This window comes from Geotrypetes seraphini, chromosome 17 (genome assembly GCF_902459505.1).
Source record: "Geotrypetes seraphini chromosome 17, aGeoSer1.1, whole genome shotgun sequence".
Taxonomy (NCBI): domain Eukaryota; kingdom Metazoa; phylum Chordata; class Amphibia; order Gymnophiona; family Dermophiidae; genus Geotrypetes; species Geotrypetes seraphini.
The window spans coordinates 6944894-6971580 of record NC_047100.1 but is presented as its reverse complement, the minus strand read 5'-3'; the positions used below and the strand labels follow the sequence as shown (position 1 = coordinate 6971580).

The following is a 26687-nucleotide window of genomic DNA, read 5'->3' as shown; positions in this document are numbered from 1 at the left end:
GGATACACTTTACCCCTGTGTCATTCTCTAAAAACTTGACTTATCTGTACGTTAAAAACTTAACGCATCTTTACACAATTGGCAACTGAATTCAATGATTAAAAATACTGAAGAAGCTGCTTTTGGATTTCAATGAACTTCAGCCTTTGATGTGACAACACGAGTCTTGTCTGCTGATCAGACTCCTGTCATCTGCAACGTCCTTCCATCATGTGCCCAGTTGCTTAAGCATCTTACTGTTACCACAACAGATTCATCCATCCTTGCTGGCATCAAAGAACATTTCCAACATTTAATAGATACTTTTTCCCCTGTTCATCCATTATACAATTTAGGTTCTCTTCTATACTCATGTCTGAAAGACAATCTAATTACCTTCCTAGATGAGGTAAAAACATAGGCAGCTGAATTTTGGAGGGGGACGGTGACAAACTGTCCCAGTGTTAGTAACTGCTTCCTCCCTGCATACACACAAAATAAACCCCAGGGAGGTATAGTTATTTTCAAAGCTAGGCCTATGACTCTACCCTTTTTTTTTTGTTGTTGTTAAATTTTAAAATGAATGAGCTGTGCATACTGTAGCTTCATAGCTACAGCTCTTTCATTTTGGGACCTTGGCCTGGGTTATGTCACTTATTGGCGGTCTGTCCAAGGTCCAACCCATGTGCTGTATCTTTTGTCTACTTTGTTTTTCCTCCTTCATTATTTTCCCCTTGATCATTTTGAAATGCTGATGCAATTGTTTATTTATTTATTTATTTTTTTCACAATTAGATGATATTGTAATTCTCTATATATGAGAATTAGTCAAAAGCAATTGCACAAGATGCAGTTGATTCATAAAGACAGCAGCAGCTAGGCTAATATCTTGCAAGGCTAGATTTGATCATGTGATGTTGCTGTTTAAACTGCATTGGTTGCCAGTAAAGGCACAGGTTTATTTTAAAATATGTTTTTGTTTTTAAGGTTTTGGAAGGCTTCTGTCCAACCAATATTGATTGCATTTATTGAATAGTTCAAAAAGACAAAGAATGCATACATATTGTTTGTTATGCTATCCATCTTTTAGGGTTATTATGTTGAAAAGTTTTTTTTATTATCAAAAATCTTTTAGATTTCAAGGAGCTAATTTATGGAATGAGTTACTAATAGATATAAGATCTTGTCTATCTTATTCCCCCTTATCATAAATTCATGAAGTCTTGTTTTCTAAATTTTTGTTGTGACAACTTGTTTTGATAATTTATTTGTAATGGAAGTCTGCTATGTTTTTAATCCGTTGTAGTTTCTGCATTGTTGTCACTTCTCTTAAATTGTACACCCACTCTGAACCTATATTTAGGGATAGCAGCAAGGTGTAAGTAAGGTAGAGTAATTGTCATTTAAAAAAATATTGGGTGTTCCCAGCATGAAATGGGCAAGCAATGTGTCTCACATTTGAAAAAATTTGTTTTGTTTTCACATATATATTTTTATTTCTTTCTGCTTGTAGGTTTTATCCTCTGAATAAATGTATTTCTTTTTTTCCAGCTGCACTGGATTATGTGAAGAGTCACCCTGTGGATCCAATCAACACTGTGGAGTTTGAGAATGAATGTGGTGTTGGTGTCTCTGTGACACCAGAGGAGATAGAAGAAGCAGTGAGTAAATTTTTGTCTACCATTAGAGTGGATAAATTGACTGACTGAGAACCTATCGGTGTGTTCTTACTCGTTACAGCACAATGTTGAGTCGTGGAGGGGCATAGTCAAAAGAAAAGCCTAAGTCGCTAGTTGCCCAAAGTCGGCTAAATAAAATGTCCATTCCCGAAAAATATGTCCAAAATAATTTTTTTTTTGAAAATCATCTAGTTGGACGACCAGCCATTTGGTTGGATACATCGCTAAGTCATCTATCTTTATACTCATTCTTGTCCAAAAATTTGTCCAAGTCAAAAACGCCTAGAACAAGCACTTGTGGGAGGGGCCAGCGTGATGGATTGGACACCCAGACATGGCAACACAGTAGTGGGGCACCTTACAGGGCACTGCTGCAAACTTCACAAAAAGGGTGCCACATAAACATCTCACCATAACTCCCCCCAAAACACCCCAAAACATACTAGACACACCTGTCTACAACCCCAATAGTCCTTATGGCTGCAGGTGCCACCTATATGGCAGTACAGTAGGGTTTGGGGGGTGCACATGTTCACTATGAATGCAATGGTTAGAGTGGCTTATGGACTTGGCTCCTCCTCTCTATGGTTCACTAGCCCACCTCCCAGACTACTTAAGCCACCTCTATAGTGCTTTACTAGGCTTTGCTATGCCAGGCGCTGATGTTCTGGAGGCAGGTATGTACGTTTTTATTCTGATTTTTATGGTGTTTGGGGGGGGGGTTAGTGATCACTGGGGCAGTGTGTGGGGGCTGTTTTTTGTGTCTTCTGCGCTTATCTGGTCACTTTGGATACCTTTTTGCCACTTAGACCTGTTTTTACATGGCCTAAGTCACAAAATACAACTTCCGTCCAGGCAGCCTAGTTAAAGTTTCGGTTATACTTGCAGTATGACTATGTTTAGCACAGCGGCAGAAAACTCTTTAAGTTTTAGGACTTCATGCCCTTTGGAGTGTCGCCTCCGAAGGCTCTTGAGTTATAAATTGTTTTATACGTTTCAAATTGTTAGAATCGTATGATGGAATCTTATGAAATTATAACGAGTTGAAAAGTATTACTGACCCTAAATGAGTTGCCTTTTGCCATTTGCCAGTGATGGAAGCTTTAGATCAAACCCATTAAGAAGTTAAGTTTCAACCAGTCTTAAGGGATATATTATTGAGGCATGCAATACTTTGTTTGTCCTTCAGCTTCCTTGAGAAATTCCTTACTAGTCAATATTAATTTATAAGAATTGTCACTGTGCATGAGCTGAATGTGTTTCTTATAGCACATCTGATTTGTTTTAAATCTCTTTTCTTTTTCCTTTGTAGGTGGAGGCAGCTATACAAAAATACAGAGCCCAGCTTCTAATGGAACGTTATCGCTTCAATATGGGAATGCTAATGGGTGAGCAGTACTTCATATTCCAATGAACAAGCAGCAAATTTATTTTTATTTATTTATTCAATTTTCTATACCGTTCTCTCAGGAGAGCTCAGAACGGTTTACATGAATTTATTCAGACATTTTTCCCTGTCTGTCCCAGCGGGCTCACAATCTATCACAATCTATCTAATCTATCTATCACAATCGGTTCAGCGAATGGCCACCAGGATGGTCTCGGGGTTCAGGGATCTCACTTATGAAGAAAGGCTAAATAAATTGCAGCTGTACTCACTAGAGGAACGAAGAGAGAGGGGGGACATGATTGAGATGTTCAAATATGTTACGGGCCGTATCGAGGTGGAAGATGATATCTTCTGTCCTATAGATCCTTCGACCACCAGAGGGCATCCGCTGAAAATCAGGGGAGGGAAATTTCGTGGTGATTCCAGGAAATACTTCTTCACAGAAAGGGTGGTCGATCACTGGAACAGTCTACCTCTGCAGGTGATTGAGGCCAGCAGCGTGTCAGATTTTAAGAGAAAATGGGACATTCACGTGGGATCTCTAAGGGAGTAAAGTCAGGGGGGTGGGTCATTGGAGTGGGCAGACTTGATGGGCTATAGCCCTTTTCTGTCATCATATTCTATGTTTCTATCTAATATACCTGGGCAATGGGGGAATTAAGTGACTTGCTGAGGGTCACAAGGAGCAGCGTGGGTTTGAACCCACAACCCCAGGGTGCTGAGGCTGTAGCTTTAACCACTGCGCCACACACATGATAAGAGATTTGCATAAAATGGAGGTGACAGGCATGCAAATCTGCCCCCAGGGCTATTCTGAAAATCTGGCTGGCAGGTGGTCCTCCAGAACAGGGTTGGGAACCATTGGTTTAGAAGAAAGCAGTTTTCCTTGCAACCCAGTATCAATGTGTTTTTGTGCTATCCAAAGACGCTCTGGCTAAAGAGAAATCTCGCAGATGTTCCATCAGTCATGTTTGGTGGCCACAGCTGGAATTTCATTAGTGTGGGAAGAATAACTGGGCAGACTGTATGGGTCAGAGGGTCTTTTTCTGTCATCTTTTGCTACCTAGATACACTAGAAGGGGCCTAAGGTATTGGCTCAGGTGCCTAAGACTCGTCCCGTAGGGGAGGGGCCTAAATAAAAACATCTATATCGGTGTTTTGCAAACACCGATGCCGCAGCACACTAATCCCTGTGGGAGGCATTGGGGAGATTGGAAGGCCAGGGGGCCGGGGCACTCGGTGTCTGAGGTTTCGGAGGGAAGGGAAAGCGGATATCCCTAATGAATATGCATGAAAGACATTTTCCTACAATACACTTCTCCCTCGTCATTCGCGGGGGATACGGGCAGAGCTGGACCGCGAATGCCTAAAAACCGTGATTATCCGGCTCTGACCCACCCCCACCTCCCTGCCGCGTTCCCGGCCTTACCTGGTGGTCTAGAGGGCTTTCGGGGCAGGAGCGATCTTCCTACACTCCTGCCCTGTGCAGATCGCTATCAGGAAATGGATGTAGGGAGTTCCCGACGTAGTCTCGAGAGACTACGGGAACTCCCAGCAGCCATTTCCTCATGGCGATCTGCACGGGGCAGGAGCGTAGGAAGATCGCTCCTGCCCCAAAAGCCCTCTAGATCACCAGGTAAGGCAGGGAGGAAAAAAAGATGGATTTTTTTTTACATTAAGACTGATTTTTTTATTTTCCCCCTCCCCAGAAAAAAATTGCGATTATATGAAACCGTGAGTGCAGGAACCGCGAATGGGGAGGGGGAAGTGTAGTAGGCATGCAAATCACTCATGCATATTTATTAAGGATTCCTGAAAACCCAATTGGCTGTTGGTCCCCCAGAACAAGTTTGAAAACCACTTTATTGGTTTCATTCATGTTTGTACTAAATGAAATATTAAAGCTCCAAAATAATTTAATGTAACTTTTGGGGGGATATTAAATATTTCTATGTCTTTCTGGACATGAGAGAAGGAAAACGTTTGTTTGTTGGAAGCCCCAACTTTAGGGCAAGATTTCAGTTAAGATTGGCTTGCAAGTATATTGTAACTTTGAATAATGTTGCACATAATTTCTCTGACTTCTGTTATGTTACTTTCTGGATGGAAGGGCTACAGTGAGATAGTCCAGATATTGGTTAAAGATGAAGTCTTTGAATAACCTTCTGTTTATTTTTGGTTACCAGCCCCTCCCTTCCCGTAATGCATCTTCTCATGGATTATCATTGCTGGTTTAATTTAATTTTTTTTCTTCCTATTTATTTTAAAATTCTGTTAATGTTAAAAAGGAGGCTTAACTGTTTGGCATTGCTGATTTGAATAGGAGAGGCAAGAAGCAAATTGAAGTGGGCAGATGGAAAGATTCTCAAGAATGAAGTTGACATGCAGGTAGGTGAGTGAATATTGACCCTTTTTGAGTTGTATATCTAAGGAATCCATGTAGAACAGGCTAGATCCAAAATGTGCTTGTTGAACCCATAGCCAATCAAGTTAGGATATTCACAGTGTGAATGTTGGATTATATTTGCATCCGTTGGAGGTTTGACAGATTCAAACTTGGGTTGTTTTTATTTTTTCAAATTGCAGTTGCGACTAGTCATTTGATTCATGGTGTAATATTTCCATTGTTAAATCCCTCCATTGCTATTATCTAAATGTAATTGTAAAACATTGCTATTTTTCACATACCCTAGCTGGAGGGAAAAATTGGAAGCTTATAAAACACCTATTCTTTATTAAAAGGTAAAAATATCTGTTCAGTTTTAGGAGTTAGCTTTTAGGTATTTGTGCTCCAGTGAGCTCCCCAAATACTGCTTTAGGAGAGTCTGAGCTTGTCTGATCTTGGAAGCTGAGCAGTGTCAAGCCTAGCTGGTATCTGCATGAAGAACCGTTGGAGCAGATGGACAATGTAGGCTGCAGAAAGCAACGAGGGACCTCTGCAATGTTCTGCCAAAGATGTCAAGATTGCTATGGTCGGGCTGTGATTGTCTCTAGTGAACAGTGTATGAAGTCATTTAAGGTGTTATAAATGAAGTTAATGACGACCTTTGTTGCAGATGTAAGTAATGTCTGTTAAATGGACTGTTCTGTAGTAAAACTCAACTTCTTCAGGGTAACCTTTGTGCCTTTTTTATTAAGGAATTGTTGAGGCAAGTATCAAATTGGATTCAGTCATTTGATATTCTGCCTGTAACTGCTCATATGTAGGCATTTAAAATGTAGCATGGCCATTGACTTGAAGAAAAGGTGTAATGATGATAAAGAGAAACTTGGAGTACAGTGGCCAGGAAAGATCCTGTTCTTTTAAAATTAATATCCTGGGTGGCACATGGTTTTTGGGTCTGCAGAAGAGAGTTGCACAGGGGCAGAAATCGAGCCTGTCCTCGCTGGAAATCAAACCCATCCCCGACCGACCCCACTGGAATCAAATCCGTCCCCGCCCATCCCTATAAACTTCAGAAGTAGTAATTTCATTTAATTATGCTACTGAATTAAAGGCTCTGGTAGAGACCCATTTACAAATAAGCAAAGACACTTTATTAATTTGGAAATATTAATTGGGAAGAATACATACTTTGTAAATGGGTCTCTGCCAGAGCCTCTAATGTAAATATAAATGCAGTACTCCCCGATGTTGAAAAACCGCGAATACGGTTTTTAGCAGGGGAGACAGGAGAGGGCAGCCGGAGCACCGGCGAGTGAAGGAAATCACTCGCGGTATGCTCTGACCTCCTCTTCAGTACTAAAGTCGGGCCTTACCAATCGGGAGCTGCTTTGACATACAGCCATGAGTCTTAAAAGTTGTTTTGTTTTTCCCTTCAGGTGTTGCACTTACTGGGCCCAAAGACAGAGGTAGACCTGGAAAAGAAGCCAAAGGTATTATGTTTGAACAATAATACTTACTATTCACAGTAGAAAAGAGTGATCATAAGATAGATGTGGATTGATTTCTTAACAGTCTGAAACTAATCTAATCTAATCCTTAGGTTTGTATACCGCATTATCTCCACGTGGTTTACAGTAGGAGAAATAGGAAGGAACAACAACAGAGGGTTAGAGGAAGAAGTGTGAAGAAAATTTAGAGGACTTGGGATGCCAAGATATAAGAGTTTCCTTGATTCCTAAGTTGGAGGGAGACTTACATTTTTTGAGAAAAGCCAGGTTTTCAGATGTTTGCGGAAAACTTGGAGAGAGCTCAAGTTCCGAAGAGGGGAAGTAAGGTTGTTCCAGAGCTCAGTGATTTTGAACTGGAGGGAGGTCCCTAGCTTTCCTGTGTGGGAAATGCCTTTTAGTGAGGGGAAGGATAGTTTTAATTTGTGGGAGAATCTGGTGGTATTAGGATTTGAGGAATTCCAAGAAAGAGGGATAAAGGGAGGGAGGATACCATATAGGATTTTGAAAGTTAAACAGGCGCATTTATAGTGGACCCTGGCGATTATCGGAAGCCAGTGGAGCTTGGCCAGGAGCGGGGAGACATGGTCAAATTTACTTTTAGCGAAGATGAGCTTGGCCGTGGCATTCTGAATCCGTTGGAGTCTGTGGAGGTTTTTCTTAGTTAGGCTTAAGTAGATAGAGTTGCAATAGTCCAATCTGGAGAGGATGATGGATTGGACAAGGAGGGTAAAACTGTGAGGAAAAAGATACTGATTCCAGTGCTGATCTTTCCGGAATGTTCCTTTTATTCATTAATCTGAAACGGAACCATTTCAAACATAAGCACACCACTGAATTGCAAAAAAAACAACTTGTAAAATAGGTGTCTAAATGGTAAATGAAACTTAATTTGTCCAATTGCAAAGCAATGCATGTGGGGAAAAACAGTCCTACTTGCACATGATGCCAGTCTCCTTATTAAGAATTGTACCAGAGCACTGTGCAGGAGCAGTGGTCAAAAAAAAAAGCAAATCCAGTGTTTGGCAAGAAATATAAAACAAAACCGAGAATCACATCATTCCTCTGTATGAAGATACATGATCACACTTCTGATCACTCCACTGCAAAGATAAGACACTTTTGTATGTGAAGGTTGGAACCTGGAATTGAGACCGTAGATCCATCTGTCAGTTTGGTTTCTTGTATATAGATCAGTGTATCACAAACTGTGTAAGAGGCACGTTCTGTAGGCAGTCAGCTGGCGTCAGCACCTCTCCTCCTTGTGAGCGCCTCTCCTGTTACAGCGTGTGCGCGCACACACTGGCAGCTCAGGGCCTTCACGCATGCAGTGTATCACAAACTGTACCTCCTGAGATTTCACGGTTCCGAGGAGTCTCAGAGGGCTTAAGGTAAGGTCCAGGATTCTATGGGAAGGCGGGGGATGGGTCAGAACCGGCCCAAATATTATTTGCGTTTTTTTAATATTCGCAGGCCGGCTCTGCCCCTAAACCCCGTGAATATTGAGGGAGAAGTGTATCTCTTTGCAGATGAAGTTGGAAACTTGTTCTTCCTGTTGTAATTGAGCTCTGTGGGTTTTATTGATAGCAAGTGTAACTTTGCACACTCATTCATTTTATTGTCTCCCTTAGACTGTGAAGCAGAAACCTGCAGCTGTCGATAAAAAGGAAAATGTGGCGGAAAATGGTAAGAATCCTCCCAGTTTCTTGCTCTTTGTATAATATGTCCAATTTTTCAGAGGGGGAGAAGCTCAGCTACCTAGAATTCCATCTTGTCAAAACCTGCTGTAACTAGTTTAAAAGTCATCTAATGCCAGTTGAGTTTGTTCAAGAGCCTCCTATGAGGAACCGTGTCAAAGGCTTTGCTGAAATCTAAGTCAATTATATTTAGCGCACTTGATCTATTTCTCTGGTCACCCAGTCAAAGAATAAAATCGGATTCGTCTGGCACAATTTACCCTCTAGTAAAGCCATGTTGTCTCAGATCTTGTAACCCATTTGATTCTAGGAATTTCACTATCCGCTCATTATTTTTCCAATAACCGAAGTGAGGCTTACCGGCTTGTAGTTTCCTACTTCCATCTCTGTGACCACTTTTTTTGTGAAGAGGAACTATATCCACTCTTCTCTAATCCCATTGAATCCTGACAGGTGTTGCTGTGTGCAGGTTTAGGTTTTTGGGAGTGGGTCTAGTTTTTAAATTTTGTTTTGTGTCTTATTAGAAAATACAGTGGTACCTTGGAATCAGAGCGCCCCAGAACGCGAACAACTTGCAATCCAAACTATTTTAAAATAAAATTTTGCCCCGGAATCCGAACACTGCTTTGGAATCCAAATATACGGGAATTGCAAGCGTTGCTCAGCCCAAAGCTTCCCCTCTGACACAGCTTCCTGTTTCCGCCTGGGCGGTTCTCACCTAGTGCTAAATTGGTCCATTGCGATTAAACATACTATATAACTTCTTAGCATAAAGCTTGTAAAATTTTCATTGTTGCAATCTTATTTTTTAAAAATGGAAAGGGGAGTGCGAGTTTTTTTAATTTGTTTCTGTTTTTGAGGTGTTGGCTCATGCATTCAGCATTCTTACATTTGCTTCCAGTATTTTTGTTGCTCAGAATGAGTGAAGGAAGTGGTGTATGCTGTTTTCCTTAGTATGGAAGGGCAGTGTTACCCATTGTTGCTTTTCCTCTCTTTGCAGGTGACATGAAACTAGAATCCTTATCTCTTATGGATCAGCTGAGAGGGGAAGCTCTTAAATTTCACAAACCTGGTGAGTCTGCAACTTGGTGCATTTTGGGGGGGGGGTATGCTTCCGTGGATGCATTGTTTCTTCTTTACAGGCTTGCAGTCTCTTGAGAGTCTCCTTCTTGATGCATATGATATTTTGGTGGGACACGATGCCAGAGATGTACGAGTTATGTTTCTCTGCACTTCCTTTGTCATTGAGCCAGTTGAGGTTTTTTTTCAATGGCAGTGTCATGAATATAAAAGCGTACCGCATTCTGTAAGTGTGAGCTTGTTGCCCCTTTCAATGCCTGGGGTTATCAAGCAGCCTTTTTCTCACGCTGAGCTGAAAACCAAGATGTCCTGGTAATTTATTTTAAAAATTTAAGAGCATGAATGCTGGGTTAAAAGTGCACAGTGTTTGCAGTCTGCTACTTTTATTCCTTAGTGGATCTGTTTCTTGAATCTACAACTTTGAAATTCTTCCCTGTTTCACTTATTTTTCTATCGCGGCCACTTTTCTTACGTTCATCTGCAGGTATTATAGTTGGCTTCTGCTCTCTAAGGCCTTCTTTTATTAAGGTGCGCTAAGCGTTTTAGCGTGCGTTTTAGCGCACGCTAAATCAACACGTGCGCTAACCGCTAACGCGTACATAGGATAACATGCACGCGTTTATCATTTAGCTCGTAATTAGCGCGCACTAATATCGCGCGTTAAAAAAGCTTAGTGCACCTTAGTAAAAGAGGAGCTAAGGCTATTTTAAAGGAATTGTATTCTAAGTTTTTACATGTCACCCTATTTAGGGTATTTCATGGTAGTAATCATAAAAGTGTGAACTTCCTAAATGCAACAGACTAGTAAAGACCTGAGGAACGAACATTGAAAAAGAGAACAGAAATTGGGTATCTGGATGTACACGGTTGAAATGTGACAGGTGGGGGGGGGGAAGGAATGCACACTACAGTTGTTGAAATGGAAGGTAGCCTGTCTGATGCAATGACCACTGAGGGGAGGGTAAGGTACAGAATAGAGATACGTGGTGGTGGGTTGTGTGTGTTATCCTTGCAACACATCCAGCCAGTCGGGTTTTCAGGATTCCCAAAATGAATTCCCCCTCCCCCCCAAAAAAAACAGATAAGCAAACGATCTGTGATATCCAGTCCAGAAAATAACAAAGCAGACCAATGTAATAAACTTGTATATAATTTATTGCAAAAATATTTTAAAAATATATAACATTTTCTAAAAGCCTGATAAGGCCATGTTTCGCTTTTAGAAAGTGTATGTAATTTATTGCAAAAATATTTAAGTGTTTATTACATTGGTCTGCTTTTTTTTTTTCTCTCTCTACCCAAAATGAATATGCATGAGAGAAATTTGCATGTATTGCCTCTATTGTATGCAAATTTGTGTCGTGTATCATGAGTGAAGCCAATTTACACGAGTGCCACTTGATGGGACGCCACTGAAAAAACTTAGAAGTAGGGGGCTGGTGGTGTGAGTGTCATGGCAGAGAATTTGTTGCAGCTGAATAAATGAATGTACAAGCTGAAATGCTGTCTTATAGTAAGTTAATTGTATAATTCTTACAAATTTGATTTGAAGTCCTCTGTCAACTTCTTTCAAAACTTTGACTCTTCTCCCATTGAGTTTCGTAAGGACCTTGGACTGCCTGGGGGTCCTTGTCTCAATAGATCATATTAAAACACTTCTGTCCTCCACCCCTAATTTTCTTAGGTGAAAATTACAAGACCGAAGGATATATTGTGACGCCAAATACCATGAACTTGATGAAGAAACACCTGGAGATCACAGGTGGACAGGTTTGGTCAGCTTGTTTCTAGTCTTGGGAAAGAGGGTTCATGCAGACTTGAGTAGAGTGGAAGAACTGGGTTCAATTCCCACTGCAGCTCTTTGTGACCCCAGGCAAGTCACTTAACGGCTCCCCCTTCTGCTTCTATTCCTTTCTCTCCTCTCTCTTCTACCTTCCAAAGTATTTAGATCAATGCTGTCTTGTTAAAATGTTTATTTTATTTTTATTTTTCCTCTAACTCTACTTTTCACTTCTCTATTACCCTCCAGGTACTTTAGTTAGATTGTGAGCCTTCGGGACAGTAAGGGAATTTTTCAAGTACCTTTCTTATTTCTAATCTTAATGTATATTTTCTGTAAACCGCTTAGAACCTAACGGATGTAGCGGTATATAAGAAATAAATTACATTACATTAACACTCCATCGCCCCAGATTGTGAGCCCACTAGGGACAGAGAAAGTACCAGCATATAATGTGTACAGCGCTGCATATAACTTGTAGCGCTTTAGAAATGATTAGTAGTGGTGTAAGCTCTTTGTTCAATCTCTGCCCTGTAGACCCTGAATTATTTTATTTATTTCGTTTAGATATTTATATACCATCTATCAAGGGTTATCTAAGTGGTTTACAATCAGGTACTTAAGTATTTCCCTTATCCTGGTGGGCTCACAATCTATCTAACATACCTGGGGCAATGGGGAGATTAAGTGACTTGCCAGGGTCACAAGGAGCAGTGTGGGATTTGAACCCACAACCTCAGGGTGCTGAGGCAGTAGCTCTAACCACTAGGCCATGCAAATAAGCCACACCCTAATATAAGCTGTGGATTTTCTGCCTTATAAACATTTCAGAAAAATGTTGAAAACCTTCCTTTTTTTCAAAATTTTTGACTAAATAGATCTCGTATTTTTCATATTGTAATCTTTTGTTAAACCGCATCGAACATGGTTATGGGGTCTAGAAATTTTATGTTATAAATGTGCCTCTGCATAAACCACACCTATGTATTAGCCACTACTTAGGTGTGTGCGTGTGTTGTATGCTGAATGATCAGGCATGGGTGTTAACATGAACCATACAAATGGCTACAGATGATAAAAATATCTAGTCTTACTGCAAAGGGAAATATTCACTCAAAAAATGTCTCCAACAAAGAGGAGGCCAATGAGAGATTATAGTTTTCCAAATGTCTGAGAAAACAAGTGAGTCTAAGCAGTTTTTAAAGTTCAGACAACAAAGTTATGTTTCGTATCGATAATGGATGTTCGTTCCAATGTTTGGGGCCTATATAACGAAAAATAGATTGTCGAGATGTTGATAGTCTAATTTCAGAAAGAGGGGGAAGTACACAAATGTTATCTACAGAATAGAAAGTATGAGAGGGAACATAGGGATTAATCAGTTTACTAAAATATAATGGGGCTGAAACAGAGCAGGACTTGTAAACCATTATCAGAATTTTAAAAATAATGTGAGCGGAAAGTGGGAGCCAATGTTCCAATTTAAGCAAGGGAGTTTACTCTCAAATCTGTGAGAGGAATGGATAAGCTTTATTGCTGTAGTTTGAATCAGTTGAAGTTGTTTAAGTGAGTTGTTTACTTATGACTTTATTTCCTGAAATTTGGAGAAGGAAAAAGCTCTAGAAAGAGAATTGTGCAGATTTAAAAAAAAAAATCATGCAGGAAAACATGACAATTTTTAGCTGATCCTTAAAGGCAGTATAGTTTATAGTTTTTCTGTGGAATATTTCTCTTCCAGAAAGCAAAAAAAGACGAAATTCCAAAGCTGGTCTGAGTACGTTATTTACTCATTCCTCAAAATAATGGCCTTGAGTTTACAAAGCAAAGAAAGTGTTTCAAAATGTTCTTTAATTGGTGACTCTTATCCAGAGTAGACTTGGAATAAGGTTCTAGATGATGCTGGTTTAACCTAATTTTTTCCCCTCAGGTGCGTACACGGTTTCCTCCAGAACCCAACGGTATCCTACATATCGGCCATGCCAAAGCCATTAATTTCAACTTTGGGTATGCCAAGGTGAGTTCATGAGATTTCATTGAAAAGATAGGCGAGCTGTAGTCTAGGACAAGGCAGTCCTCCCACCTCAGTTTTTTAGTTTTATCTGTGGTGAATTCATTTCAGGTGTGGCTGTCGCCTTTGTACCCCTACCCACAATGCTAAATCTCTGCAAGGATTTTCATTGATCTGGAGAATTCATACCTAGCTTAGAGGAGACTCCAGTCATTCCATTGCAAAAATTGGTTGCATCCAAGATGAGTCCATCCAAGATAAGAGAGAAAAATATACCTGAAGCCTTTTTGATGATATCTTGGCATTCCCTATAGTTGGGTATATAGTTTATTATTTATAGTCCGCCTCTAAACAAGGCAGCTTCCAACCATAAGTACATAATTTATAAAAATTTTAAAAATGCAGCAATCCTGTATCTTTTTGTGGATTTGCTTAGGTAGTGCTGAGATTTTGAATAAATAGTTGTTGTTCTGGCCTCTACTCTCTGGAGGAAAGTGGTCCCTAAAATCATTTCTAGGCAATCTAAGCAGATCACAACATAGAGAGGAGTGGCCTAGTTACGAATCTGAGCAAGTCACGTAACACTTCACTCCCCCATGTAAACTGCTTTGATTGCGTAAACCAGTGCTTCTCACCTAGGTCCTGGAGTACCCCCTTGCCGGTCAGGTTTTCAGGCTATCCACAATGAATATGCATATGCATAAACTTGATCGGCATACCCTGCCTCCATAATATGCAAATTTATTTCATGCATATTCATTGTGGATAGCCTAAAAACCTGACCGGCAAGGGGGTACTCCAGGACCAAGATGAGAAACACTGGTGTAAACCACACAGCAAAAGTGGTATATCAGATCCCATCCCCTTTATACTTTAAAACATACACATCTCATCGCCTATAATGTAAAACACACAGCCAGTTTTACTGCTGAGAGAAATCAGTCCATTATAATTGCCTAGTAGCACCTTGGCTCTGCCCTACTTATCTGGAAACCGATAAGGATTTCCTAGGTTCCAGAACGCAAGCATAAGTATGGAAGAGCACATGAGCACTCCATTGCAGGGGAAATGTCTAACTACATTCTGGAAAATTTTCCAGGCAAATGGTGGTATCTGCTTCCTGAGGTATGATGACACGAATCCAGAGAAAGAGGAGGAGAAGTACTTCACCGCCATCAGAGACATGGTAGAATGGCTAGGTAGGGTCTTTCCAAGACTCCATCTTATTGCTCAGTTACTCAGCTTTAAAGTCTTAAAGCCACAGAGTTTGGAAACCATTGTCAGGCAATTAGCCCTGGGCCCTTTGCTAACAAGGAGCACCAAGCCTACTGACAGGGTTTGAAACCCCCTTCCAAATTTATGTCTTGGGTCCAGCATGTTTTAACACCAACCCTGGGTGTCATGCATTTTACAGTTATTTTTAGTTTGTCAAGGCATGGGAGCATGCTTAATGATTTGCTGGCTAAAATTATATATGACTTTACTTTAGTAACGCGATTTGAAAGAATCTGTTATTCTTTCTTCTAACCATGTCACTTTAAAAATCAACTTGTACCTTCAAAGTGCAGCTCACCTAAAATAATACACAATGTAAATCAAATATTCTGCCCCGCCATGATACCATGTTAGCAGGATGTTCATGGATGGTAGACTGGAAGTTCAATAGATAATGACTTCTGATCAACTGCTGCTGTGTTTTGATTCTAGGCTACAAGCCCTATGCAGTTACCCATGCATCAGACTATTTTGACCAACTGTACGAATGGGCTGTGGAACTTATTAAAAGGTGAATGTTTCATAGGAGGCTGGCTAGAGTCTGATGAGCCTGATCCGAGGATGGAAGGAAGGATGGAGATGTGGTTAAATGTTGCTATGCTAGCCACTACAAGTTTCAAGTTTATTTTATTTTGAAATACCACCTATCAACCTATCGAGGCAGTGTACCGTATTTCCCCAGTGATAGGCCGCGGCTTATACATTGATTATATAAGCCTGCATATTGGGTGCAGCTTGCTTAAATGGGGCGGCCTATCTATGAACAATGACACTAAATGCCCCCCCCGGCGTACCTTTTAAAATCATCCCCTCCCCCCCTTACCTTTTTAAGGCTCACTCGTCTCTCCTTTGCTGGCTGGCTGCCAGCTGCCTCCTCCAATCTCGTGACCAGCGGTGCAGGGCATGAGCAAGCTTTTCGCACTCCAGCTTGGCCCCGCACAACTTCCTGAATGGCTGCTTTCAGTCCTGTATTGGACTGTATTTATGCATGTTGCCTAGTTAGTTACTGTGTAACAATAAAATGTTCATTCAAAACCTCTGCTGCTCAGAGCTCAGGGGGGTACTCGGTTGAAAATTTTTTTGATCTGGGGGGTGCTTGAAGAAATTGGAAACACTGAGCTAACACATAAGGTTTGGAAATTAATCCATGAGGGATGCTCTGCATGCTTTCCCAACTTGTTTTCAGTATATATCTCTCAAATACCCTTTTTTTCTAAATTATTTTGTTTAGAGGCCATGCCTATGCCTGTCATCAGAAAGTAGAAGAAATAAAAGGCCACAACCCTCCACCTTCTCCATGGAGAGATCGACCAGTTGAAGAATCCCTTCTTCTCTTGGAGGTACAAGATGTGAAGCATTCTTTTTATAATGAAGAAAATTTCTGCAATGACAAGCTTGGGAAGCTAGTTCTGGAGAGTCTGAATTAGAGAATGACACGGGGGCAAATATTTCCCCGTTCCTGCCCCATTCCTGCAAGCTCCGTCCTCATCTGCAAAAGCCTTAAACACTTTAAAATCATAAGTGTTTGCGGCTTGTGTGGTTAAGGCAGAGCTTACAGGAATGGGACAGTGACAAAACTCGATGGGACGGAGAAAAATTTGTCCCTGTGTCATTCTCTAGTCTGATCAACCCCTGGCTTGTTTTTACATAATTAATTGACTTTTATTTATTTATTTATGGACTGAATCCAGAATATATATGAACCTTACCTATAGAATACCCTTCTGCAGACGTGTTTTCCTTCACATTTAGGCTAAGAAAAGTTTGAAGTAGGAAAAATAACCAGTTTGAGACCTTACATGCTTTGGATGAAGGAGTCTTGTCCTCAAAAAGTTACGCTTTAATAACTTATCTGTAAGCTTATGCTAGCTTCTCTCATATTTGCTATTCCTTATGCAAGACAGTGTAATCCTCTTTCTCCATTTTGCTCCACCCCCATGGTAAATAAGCATATAAAGTTCCCCCTTTTGATTCACGCACAGCACTTCTTCCCCAACTTTGTAATAATAATTTAAATATCTACCAGTGCCACAAAACATCTAGTCGTCTAGGTTCCAGTAAATTTTGGGGACAGTACCTTGTCCCCATCAACCTGCACACAGAGTAGTTGATACAAGAGTCTGTAGCCTTCTAGAAAGACAACTACTTGTTAGGATTTTTAGATAATATATTTGCAGCCCGTCATAATAACTCAAGATGTGCCTGCATTTCATCCTTTCATGTTGGCCGCTTTGCCCCCAGTGCTTGCTTTTTGAATAGTTCTAACACGTGCCCTTTGGTCCTGTGCAGCTAAGGATCTTCTGTGCTTAGCTCGTGCCTCCACTAGCAGCTGATGCATTTACCACCCTTTTTGTGAAAAAATATTTCCCCATGTCGCTCCTGAATCTGCCTCCTTGAAATTCTAGAATGAGAAGATGAGGCTCCCACTCCACCGAAGAAAGTTTGGTGTTTAGCACATTTTTGACAGTAATTGGGTATTTGAATATGTGTGGTATCGGCCCTTCTCCCTGAAGTCGGAACCATTCTATTCTCTATTTATTCTGTTACCCCTTTTGAGTGAACTTTTGGGATATCTGTAGTTGGTGGTTTGGCTAAATCCAATTCTGGCTGTTACTGTTCCATAAAGCCAGATGAGAAGTGATGGATTTTTTTTTTTTCTCAGGGCTACTTTGATTTTCTCTCTTTAGGGAATGAGGAAAGGGAAGTTCGCAGAGGGAGAAGTCACCTTGCGGATGAAGATGGTAATGGAGGATGGAAAGATGGACCCTGTAGCATATCGTATCAAATATACACCCCATCACCGAACTGGAGATAAATGGTATGTTTCATCTTTCAAAGGGGAGTATTGCATTTTCTTGCTGGGTCAGCCAACTGCGTTTGAGGGCCACAGTGGAGGAATTCAGGATCTACACGTTGGCGACCACTGCTTTAGGCCATAGTTATGATGAAGAAGAAATGGAATGCAAGAATGAATCGGCAAGATTGATAATTTAGCATTTTGCATACTTGGGGGTGTGGTGGGATTGTTATATGGGAAATAATGTCTTGCTAAAAAAAAGCCCCGATTTGTTTACAGGTGTATCTATCCTACATATGACTACACCCACTGTTTGTGTGACTCCATAGAGCACATCAGTCACTCACTTTGTACCAAAGAGTTCCAGGCTAGGTAAGATCCGGCTAGACTGTTTACGTAACACACAATGCTGTGTCATGATGTTGTTTCCCTACCTTGTCTCATCACTGGGGTGTATACACGTACTGTTTTGGCAGAGAAGGCACTGAGCAAAAGAATTATTTGTTGTGGAACAAAAGTGAAAGCAGTATAGTAGATAACTGGATGAAGTAAAACCTCTATTTGCTGAAATAACTTGTGGATGTCCTGTCGGAGCCACTATAGTTCATTTTAATCCTCTGTTGTGGTTCACTTTCATCTGCTGCACCCCTGGTACATATATTGAAATAAGAGCAAGTTACATCAGCAAAAGACTGTAGGACCTATACTGTACTGTATAGTCATCTAAATCAACATCCCAGTCTTCAGAGCTCCTCCATTCTTGTTCCAAGCTTTCTTGTGTCAAACTGACCGACTGTAACAGCTATAATACCTCCATACCAAAAAATAAAAATTAAACATTTGCTGCTTCACTGTTTATACAATTCTATAGGTTATGGGTTATATTGCAAGATGATTAAAAAAAAAATTACTTCTAGCTGAGCATTTACTAAATGATGCTGCGTCTTTTATTGTTGCTAGCAAGAATTGCTAACAGTCAGCCTGTGGCAGTAAATAGAGGAAGGAGTGGCCTAGTGGTTAGAGCTACAGCCTCAACACCCTGAGGTTGTGAGTTCAAATCCCACGCTGCTCCTTGGGACCCTGGGCAAGTCACTCAATCTTCCACTGCCACCGGGACACAGATGGAAATTGGTTGAGCACCTGATTGTAAACCGCTTCAAAAACCTTGCTAGGTGGTATATAAGTACCTAAAATGAATAAATACGCAGTTTGCAAGCCATTTCCCAACCCTGAATATTCAATGCCGAGGCATGTGAAGCTTCCAGCATCGAGTATCCAGGTACTTCAATGCCCAGTTAACTTCGGGGTCAGCAAGCACATAACCTCCTCAGTGGCCCAGAGCACTAAATGCTCCAATGCTCATAGAATTCCTTTGGAGCATTTAGCACTCTGAGTGGCTTAGTAAAAGGGGTGGAAAACTAGGATAGCTGAATTTTGTCCTTGACTGATTAATTGACATGCCACCAACACTCCACACCTAACCTACCATTAACCTAGGGAAGACACATTCAGTAGCACAAACTGGTTGAGCGCCACTGAATATCGAGGACAGGCTGGCTCAGCGGGGTTTAACCCTTTTAAATGTCAACCCCCTTAGTAAAATTGAAACTAATTATTTCTGTGGCCATGGGTGGTAGCACACTTGGTCCCAAGCATATGTTTTCTCTTTGCTCCTATCCATGTTCATTGTCCCCCCATAGTCTGTGCTCTTCTCTTCTACCTGTATTTAATAACCCTTTTTCATCTTCTGCTCTCTTATGGTTCTGAAGACGATCCTCCTATTTCTGGCTGTGCAATGCGCTGGATGTGTACTGTCCTGTGCAGTGGGAATACGGCCGCTTGAACCTCCATTACACTGTTGTCTCGAAGAGGAAGATTATTAAACTAGTGGAAACTGGCGCTGTCAGGTGAACTACACTTCCAAAATGTTTGCTTTCTGTTATGAGATTCGTAGGGGTCACAGCACTTCCAACCCCAAGCCATCCCATCCCATCCCATATAGAGATCTTGCACTTAAAGCACCTACAGAGGCTAAATGCTTCCAGTTCCAGCAGATAGGAACTTCTTAGGTATATGGTTCTGTTTCTACACTTTGATGATTTTTTTTCCCCCCTAGACTGCTTTTTTGTTTTGACCCAGTATAATTAAATATAAGTAGCACAGTAAAGAGATTACATAAACAATTGTTCATACAGGCTTCCCAATTATTTGTCATGGGTAGGTAAGGTCATAGGAGCCAACTTTTCAAAATTATCGGGGGTGCTAAACCCAACAGAAATTACCTTTACCTTCACACTTTCTAGGTGTTTTGTTCAATGTTGGGGGTGCTCAGGCACAGAGCTGGCTCCTAAGGATAAGGGATGTTCATAACCAATCTCAATGCCCTCCATGCCACCCCATCCCCCCATATCAAACTATGCTGCACTGTATCTTAGAATCTCGCCGTTGTCTCGCTATCCAGGGATTCTGCTCGCCCATGATAGGAGTTGTAAAATTCAGCCTTCCAAGCATGAAACTAGGGGGTCAGGCCAAAGCATTGCTGGCAATGCTGTGCTCATCTCTGCCTTTTTGCTCGTCAGTGGTTGCTACTGGGACATCAGTGTCTTGCAGCGCTTCAGAAAGCAGCATATTTTGCTGTCCCAGGCTGAAGTGGTGTGTTTCAACTATGCAGGAGAGGTACCGCGCAGTTCATAATGCAACACTCAACCTTTGGCATCAGAGGAGACTGCCGTAGTTCTAGCATTGAGTCCAAAACGGAGGGTGATGGGGGTCAATGTAGTGATGCATATTATATACAGGTAACTTTGTACCTGGGGTAATGAAAGTTTACGGGACTTGCACTGCAGGGTTCTCAGGCCTCTGCACTAAGCATGGTGTTTAGCATATGAGTGAGATGGGGTGTCTCTGAGAGACAGACAAAATTAATGTTGAAGAGTGGATTTGCCCTACTGCTAATTCCTTACCCTGAATTAGGATCCCCCTTTAACTCCTCTTTGTTACATCTATCCCTCCCCTTCCAGACAATTTTAATTTCTTTTTCTTTAGCGTCTCTCCAGACTGGCACAGAAATGGATGGGTTTATGCTCCTCTGCCAGCAGGTGGAGACTGAGACACTGACATTTGACTACAGTACAAGTGAGCTGTGCAGTCCCTCTTACACTCAGTCTTTTCTCAGTCTCCAGCAGGTGGAGTGGTAAGATTGTGCAGTCTGTGCTGAGGTTTGTTTTGGGCCTGTTGGATCTGGTTAGGGAATTTTTCTGGTCCCTTTTCCTGTCCAGGTAGAGCTTGCGGGTCCTATTGATCTTGGGGGTGCCACACTCAAAAGGGTCGCGTTCCTACCATCGTTTCCCCTCAGCACCCTCCCTTAAGATATACCAAAAGGTGTCGAGCAGAGCAACTAGTCTGATGACTCTTATAACCTCAAACCTTGCCTAACCGCCAAACATACTCCTAAAATTGCTTGGGGGTATACACTCCCAACAGTACATGTAACCAATGAATAGCACAAGCTTTAGAATCATCTGCATTAGCACATGAATTTGTACCTGTTTCAGAACATGGGGAGATGAATCTAGAAGCCTGTTTTATAAAGAATATGCACACCTCCCCAGGTGTCTCATTGGGGTGGGGGGGGGGTCACATTGTGAAACTTGTTCACCCTGTGTGCGAGTGAAGCATGTGCTTTGACAATGGGTTAGGTCTTCAGTGAATACCTTATGAGTATGATAACCTATTGGCCACCAGAGCAGCGAAACTGGACTGACAACTCGCCAATCCGCTGATTTCTACCTCAGACTACAAAACCTTCAAAAAAGAAACAAAAACCCTAAAAAAATACATAAAACCAATATAACACAACCAAACATGTTCCGAACTCCTGCAATTACCAACTCCTCCTTAGCAGATTAGAAAATGTTCAAACTATTCCTAAAGAACTTCTTAATTTCTTAACAATATGTACTTCTTAATATCATAACAATTCTTATGTAATCCGCCTTGAACTGCAAGGTAAAGGCAGAATAGAAATCACTAATGTAAAGTAAAGCAGACAACTACATTTCCCTAGGCAGTTAACACGTGAATTCTTTCATCAACTGTACCTGCAGATTTTGCCTCAAAGTAGTTCTGTGCCCTATTTCTGAATTTGTGCAGATTTGTTTTAGGTTTACTTAGGTGTTCGAAATACTTCAGCAGGATTTTCTAACGAACATTAGATCCATTTACTTGGGGAATTCTCATCCGTCCTTTCATTTCACTGGGACATGCATTCCTAAAACCCCTTAGCAGTCTTCAATGTAGCTGCCAAGACAGGTAGGAATGCTAAAACAAACCAGTGAGACGTCCAAAGTGCAGAGGGTGTTATTGCCTCTGTGCTATTTCACATCTTGCACATTTTAGTTTTGTGTATGTGTATTTAAAGATGAAAGAAGTGCTTCCTGAGTGTACCACTGATGCTGTTGTTTCTAGGGACTGGGATGATCCACGGCTTTTTACACTGACTGCTCTCAGGCGACGGGGATTTCCTGCTGAGGCAATTAACAATTTTTGTGCCAGGGTAGGTGAGCTGAAAGCACTGGAAAGAGGAATGTGTGAACTTTGTGGATCGGATGGGGAAAATGGGGTTATCTATTTATTTTTTTATTATTATTGCATTACCTGTTCAGTGCATAGAAAGTAGACTGCTGTGTTAACTAATTTAGCTTTGAACAGATTTTTGGAAAAGTATGACACTGGGCCAGTGGGGAGATATGGGTTTGATTCCTGTCAGTGGCATAGTGAGGGTGAGAGGTGTCCCTACCCCTATCCTCCCCGCCATGCGTGCCCATCCCTTCCCCTCTACCTCTAGTTGTTCACTGCTACGAGCAGCAAGAACCCCATCTGCTCTCCCTCTGACGTCACTTCTTACGCGTGGCACCTAGAAGTGACATCAGCGGGAAAGACGACACCGTCACGAGGAGCACGTTGAAGTTGTTGCTCGCGGCGGAGGAGGAGGGGTGCTGGTGCCCCCGTCAATATGGCACCTGGGGCAGACCTCCCCCTTTACTACACCTCTGATTCCTGGCCTGAAAATTGAGCAGAGGTGGCATCTGTAGTCCTAAAGATTAGAGAGAGAATCTCGGTCGTTTGGCAGCAGTAACCGCCATGGGTGGAATTCATGAAACAGTCAAATCCTTACGGAGAATGTCTCTACAGTGGCTTGGTTACAGAGGGAGAAGAGTGTAATAACCTCATAATCAACTAAGTAAAGGTTTGTGTTGTCACTGCTCTAGATCTCTTCCCCCTCCCCCCCTCCAATTATAGCTGACGGTGAATGGAATAGAGGTGAAGGTAGGTGAGTCGGGCTCAAAAAGATTACTTCCCCTGATTTTAATATGCTTATTTCTGCTGTGTAGGTTGGGGTCACTGTGGCACAGGCAACCATGGAGCCCCATTTGTTGGAAGCATGTGTGCGGGAAGTGTTGAATGAAAGCGCTCCTCGGGTCATGGCAGTGCTAGAGCCATTGAAAGTTAGCATCACAAACTTCCCAGCTACCAAGGTGAGAGAAGCTTATGTTCAAATCCCTAGGATGGGCTAATTTTATTCTTTACAGCTTGGATGAGTAGAACAATTAGAATGTAAGAGTTGCCCTATCGGGGATAGAGAAAGTACTGTATATAATATATGTAAACTGCTTTGGAAAGGCAGTACATGTATATCAAATCTATGCCTATTTTACCAGAAGTCCATCTAGCCCAGAATCCTGTTCCAAGTCACAAGTACCCAGTAGAGTCCCAAAAAGTAGCAAGATTCCATTCTACTTAACTCTAGGGACAAGCAGTGGCTTTTTAGTTGATTTTACTTCACAGTCAAACTTTAATATTCAAAAACAACTCGGCTCCCTCTTAGTTATATAACTTGGTGCTGAACCAGTTAAGTAATTGAAACACTTGATAAGAAGTTATCAAGTTTCAAGTTTATTAAAATTTTTGATGAATCGCTTAATCTTACTTCAAAGCGATGAACAGAAACAATTAAAATTACAATATTAAAAAAAATTAAAACATTAATTTAAACATAACATTAAAATAAATTAGACTATATCAAACGTTAACAAAACACGAGTAATAGGAAGAGGGGATTTGAACTACAAACTATTATAGAAAAGGAGGTCAGGCAAAAACACAAGGATGGGAATTAAAATGAATGGTCAGATACAGCATTAATGAATTTAGAGTAAGACTTATTAATCAAAAGCGTCTTTGAAAAGGAATGTTTTTAAATTGGTCTTGAATTTATCAATATCATGTTCTTCTCTTAAATAAATTGGCAGAGAGTTCCAGATTTGTGGGGCAGTAACTGAGAAGATAAAGACAATTTATCATTTTATACGTTATTCTATGTGATACCGGAAGCCAGTGAGCGTTTTTGAGAAGTGGTGTTACGTGGTCAAATTTTTTTTTCTTTGTTATAAGTTTAATGGAAGTATTTTGTATGATTTGAAGCCGTCTTATTTCATTTTGTGCAATCCCTTTAAAAAGGGCATTGCAGTAATCGATTTTAGAGATTACTAGGGAATGGATAAGGATATTTAGTGATTTAGAACAACGATATTGTGAAAGGGAGCAAATTTGACGGAGTCTATAGAATGATGATTTGACGATACTACTGATATGTTCATGAAAAGTTAATTTACTATCAAATATATGCAGCCAAGGGTTTTCTTTTTCTTTTTTTAAAAACTGGGCGGAAGACAAGAGCTCAGAACACCACACAGAGCACACTGTGGCTTTCTCTCCCTCTAGCGCGCTGGAGGAAGGTAGAGCTGACGTGGCAGAGTTTGAACTGGGATTAGACCAGGTCCTTTGGCAGTTTTAACTACCACATACCATCCCAGTTAAAACAAACAAACATTCAAACAAATTTCTTGACTAATTATAATGCATTACCTTTGTGAACGGTAATGTAATGGAAAGGCTTCCAGAGCCTATGAACGAAGTGTCCTTCTGACAGCTCACTTATTAACCTCATTCATATGTTTCTCATATGGTTTGAGGTGAAACTGTACATTTACTGACTATAAGGCATGTGAGTGTGCTTTCTGTGATCTGTGCTTGGTGCTACCTAAACATGTACCATAGATGCTGAGATTTCCAGGTTGAGTTTACTGTGACAGAAAGATACCAGTGTTGTCTTACTGAAAAATAAATTTTGGAAAATAAGATTTGTGAGAAATAAAGCATGGACAGCGTAAAAAAGTGGGAGTGGATGATTTTTAGCTGCTTAAGCCCTCTGGCCTTGGAGTTATCCCAGCACCCTTGGAGAGTTTCTCAGAACAGAGATGTAGGAGTAGATGTCCATATTTAGTCAATACCAGCTCTCCCAAACAATGTCTTCTAGTCAAGGTATACTTGGTCTGAATTATGGAGGCTTTTTGTTTAGTTAAATCATGGCACTGTATGAATACTGCAGTCCATGCTGGTTAAAAATAAACAAGCTTTAGACGCCACAAGAGACCTAGATATTCAGTATTCCCAAGGTATAGGGAAGTAAGAGCAGATGGAGTGGAGGAATGGCCCAGTAGTTAGGGCTGCAGCCCTCTGCACCCTCAGGTTGCAGGTTCTAGCCCAGCTCTGCTCCTTGTGATCCTGGGCAACTCACTTGCCCCAGGCACATTAGTCAGATTGTGAGGGAGAAATACTTAAGAGTACCTGAATGTGAACCACTTGGGCTATGAGTGGTGTATAAATACTAAAATAAATAAATGTGTTTTATAGAGCTTCTGTGCTAGACATAGTATAAGGAGATCCCTTCTTTTGGGCTATATTCCAAGCTCATGCCATCCTGCTAATATAGAAGCATGTTATATTCTCTCTCATTGCAGCTGTAGATCACAATTCCTTGTCCTTGAATTTCCTTCAGTACTGTTTGGATTATGCTCTTTTCTAAATTGCTCTCTGCTTTGGTCCTCCAGGCAATAGATGTATCTGTTCCAAATTTTCCAGCAGATGAATCCAGGGGCTTCCACAAAATCCCTTTTTCTTCCACCATCTATATCGAGCAGACGGATTTCAGGGAGGTAAATTCTGCACCAGATTCTTTGTTGTGATGTGCTTTGGACAGTGTAGTAGATGTTACCATTACAGGAAATGGGATTGTAAGCTCAATCTGTGTACATTATTTTTTTTATATTAGAAGAGACCAGTATAGCATGTGTCTTCTAGTGCAATAGGTGTATCATTCTGACTGGGGGGTATGCAGATGGAATCCATTTCAGGTTTTTCAACTCCTTCACCAGAGTCTGCTGCGCCCTTCAGTTTTTCCTTGTACACGCAAGCTGGAAGGTGTCTCTGATTTTCTCTGTATATTTCTTTATTTTTGGAGATTTTGGCAGTTCTTTGAACGCCAGAGATCCCTACTCAGGGGGATATATCTGCTTGCAAGGAAAAGAAGCAGGTGGGCTGGTTAATCCCTTGGAGACCTATCTGGCCAGCCTACAAGGAACACTGTGGAGCTCTGGGTCCATGCCCCTTGTAGCTTGCTTGTACTCTCATTTATCAGGAGCTTGAGTGCAGGCTGTGAGACACCCACAGTAGTCCAGAGGGGCTTTCAGAGTGCCAGCTGCAAGTTTGCCTCCCCAATTTGCACTTGCGGTTCCACAGGAGTTTGAGGATCAGTCCATCTCCAGTCCAACTGGCAGCCCAAAGATTTCAGCGTTTGGACAGTCTTCTAGTTGAAGTAGTGATTCTTCTCCAAATTAAACTACATTTTAGAGCTGAGGCAGGATGAAGCACTTTCCCTGCACATGGTACTGTGAACAAGGCCATTGCAGCCTAGGGGGAAAATTGGGAGGGGGGTGTGTCTCAAAAGGGTATATTTGAGAGTTTCTAACACAACGGAAAGGGTTGTTTCACCAATGATCTGAGTCTTAGTGCCCCTGGATGACAAGCTAGGGTACCTTTGCATTATTGAGCTCTAAACACAAGAGGCCCACCACTGCGGGGGCCTTATCAATAGAGAATGTCCGCATCCCCGCAGTCTTCAGGACTGGAGTGAGAACCCCCTGGATTAAACATTAGCACTCTTTCTTTTAGTGACTAATTCTTTGCATTAAACAAAACAAATTTTGAGTC

At 41.3% G+C, this 26687-nt stretch overlaps 1 protein-coding gene and 1 non-coding gene across 2 annotated transcripts in view; both read left to right on the top strand.

Annotated features, from left to right (window-relative positions):
- QARS1 (glutaminyl-tRNA synthetase 1) overlaps nt 1-26687 on the top strand; it is a 36152-nt gene that overhangs the window by 1344 nt on the left and 8121 nt on the right. The window contains exons 3-19 of the mRNA XM_033926209.1: nt 1531-1640; nt 2971-3046; nt 5372-5436; nt 6871-6924; nt 8571-8625; nt 9637-9708; nt 11401-11486; nt 13424-13510; nt 14604-14703; nt 15212-15290; nt 16011-16119; nt 17467-17597; nt 17856-17948; nt 19346-19483; nt 22044-22131; nt 22970-23113; nt 25529-25633. Coding sequence (XP_033782100.1) covers nt 1531-1640; nt 2971-3046; nt 5372-5436; nt 6871-6924; nt 8571-8625; nt 9637-9708; nt 11401-11486; nt 13424-13510; nt 14604-14703; nt 15212-15290; nt 16011-16119; nt 17467-17597; nt 17856-17948; nt 19346-19483; nt 22044-22131; nt 22970-23113; nt 25529-25633 — 1592 coding nt within the window. The remainder of the gene's footprint in view (nt 1-1530; nt 1641-2970; nt 3047-5371; nt 5437-6870; nt 6925-8570; nt 8626-9636; nt 9709-11400; nt 11487-13423; nt 13511-14603; nt 14704-15211; nt 15291-16010; nt 16120-17466; nt 17598-17855; nt 17949-19345; nt 19484-22043; nt 22132-22969; nt 23114-25528; nt 25634-26687) is intronic.
- Nucleotides 21839-21971, top strand: LOC117351483. The gene has a single exon (XR_004537434.1). It is a non-coding gene; the product is annotated as a small nucleolar RNA SNORA14 (small nucleolar RNA).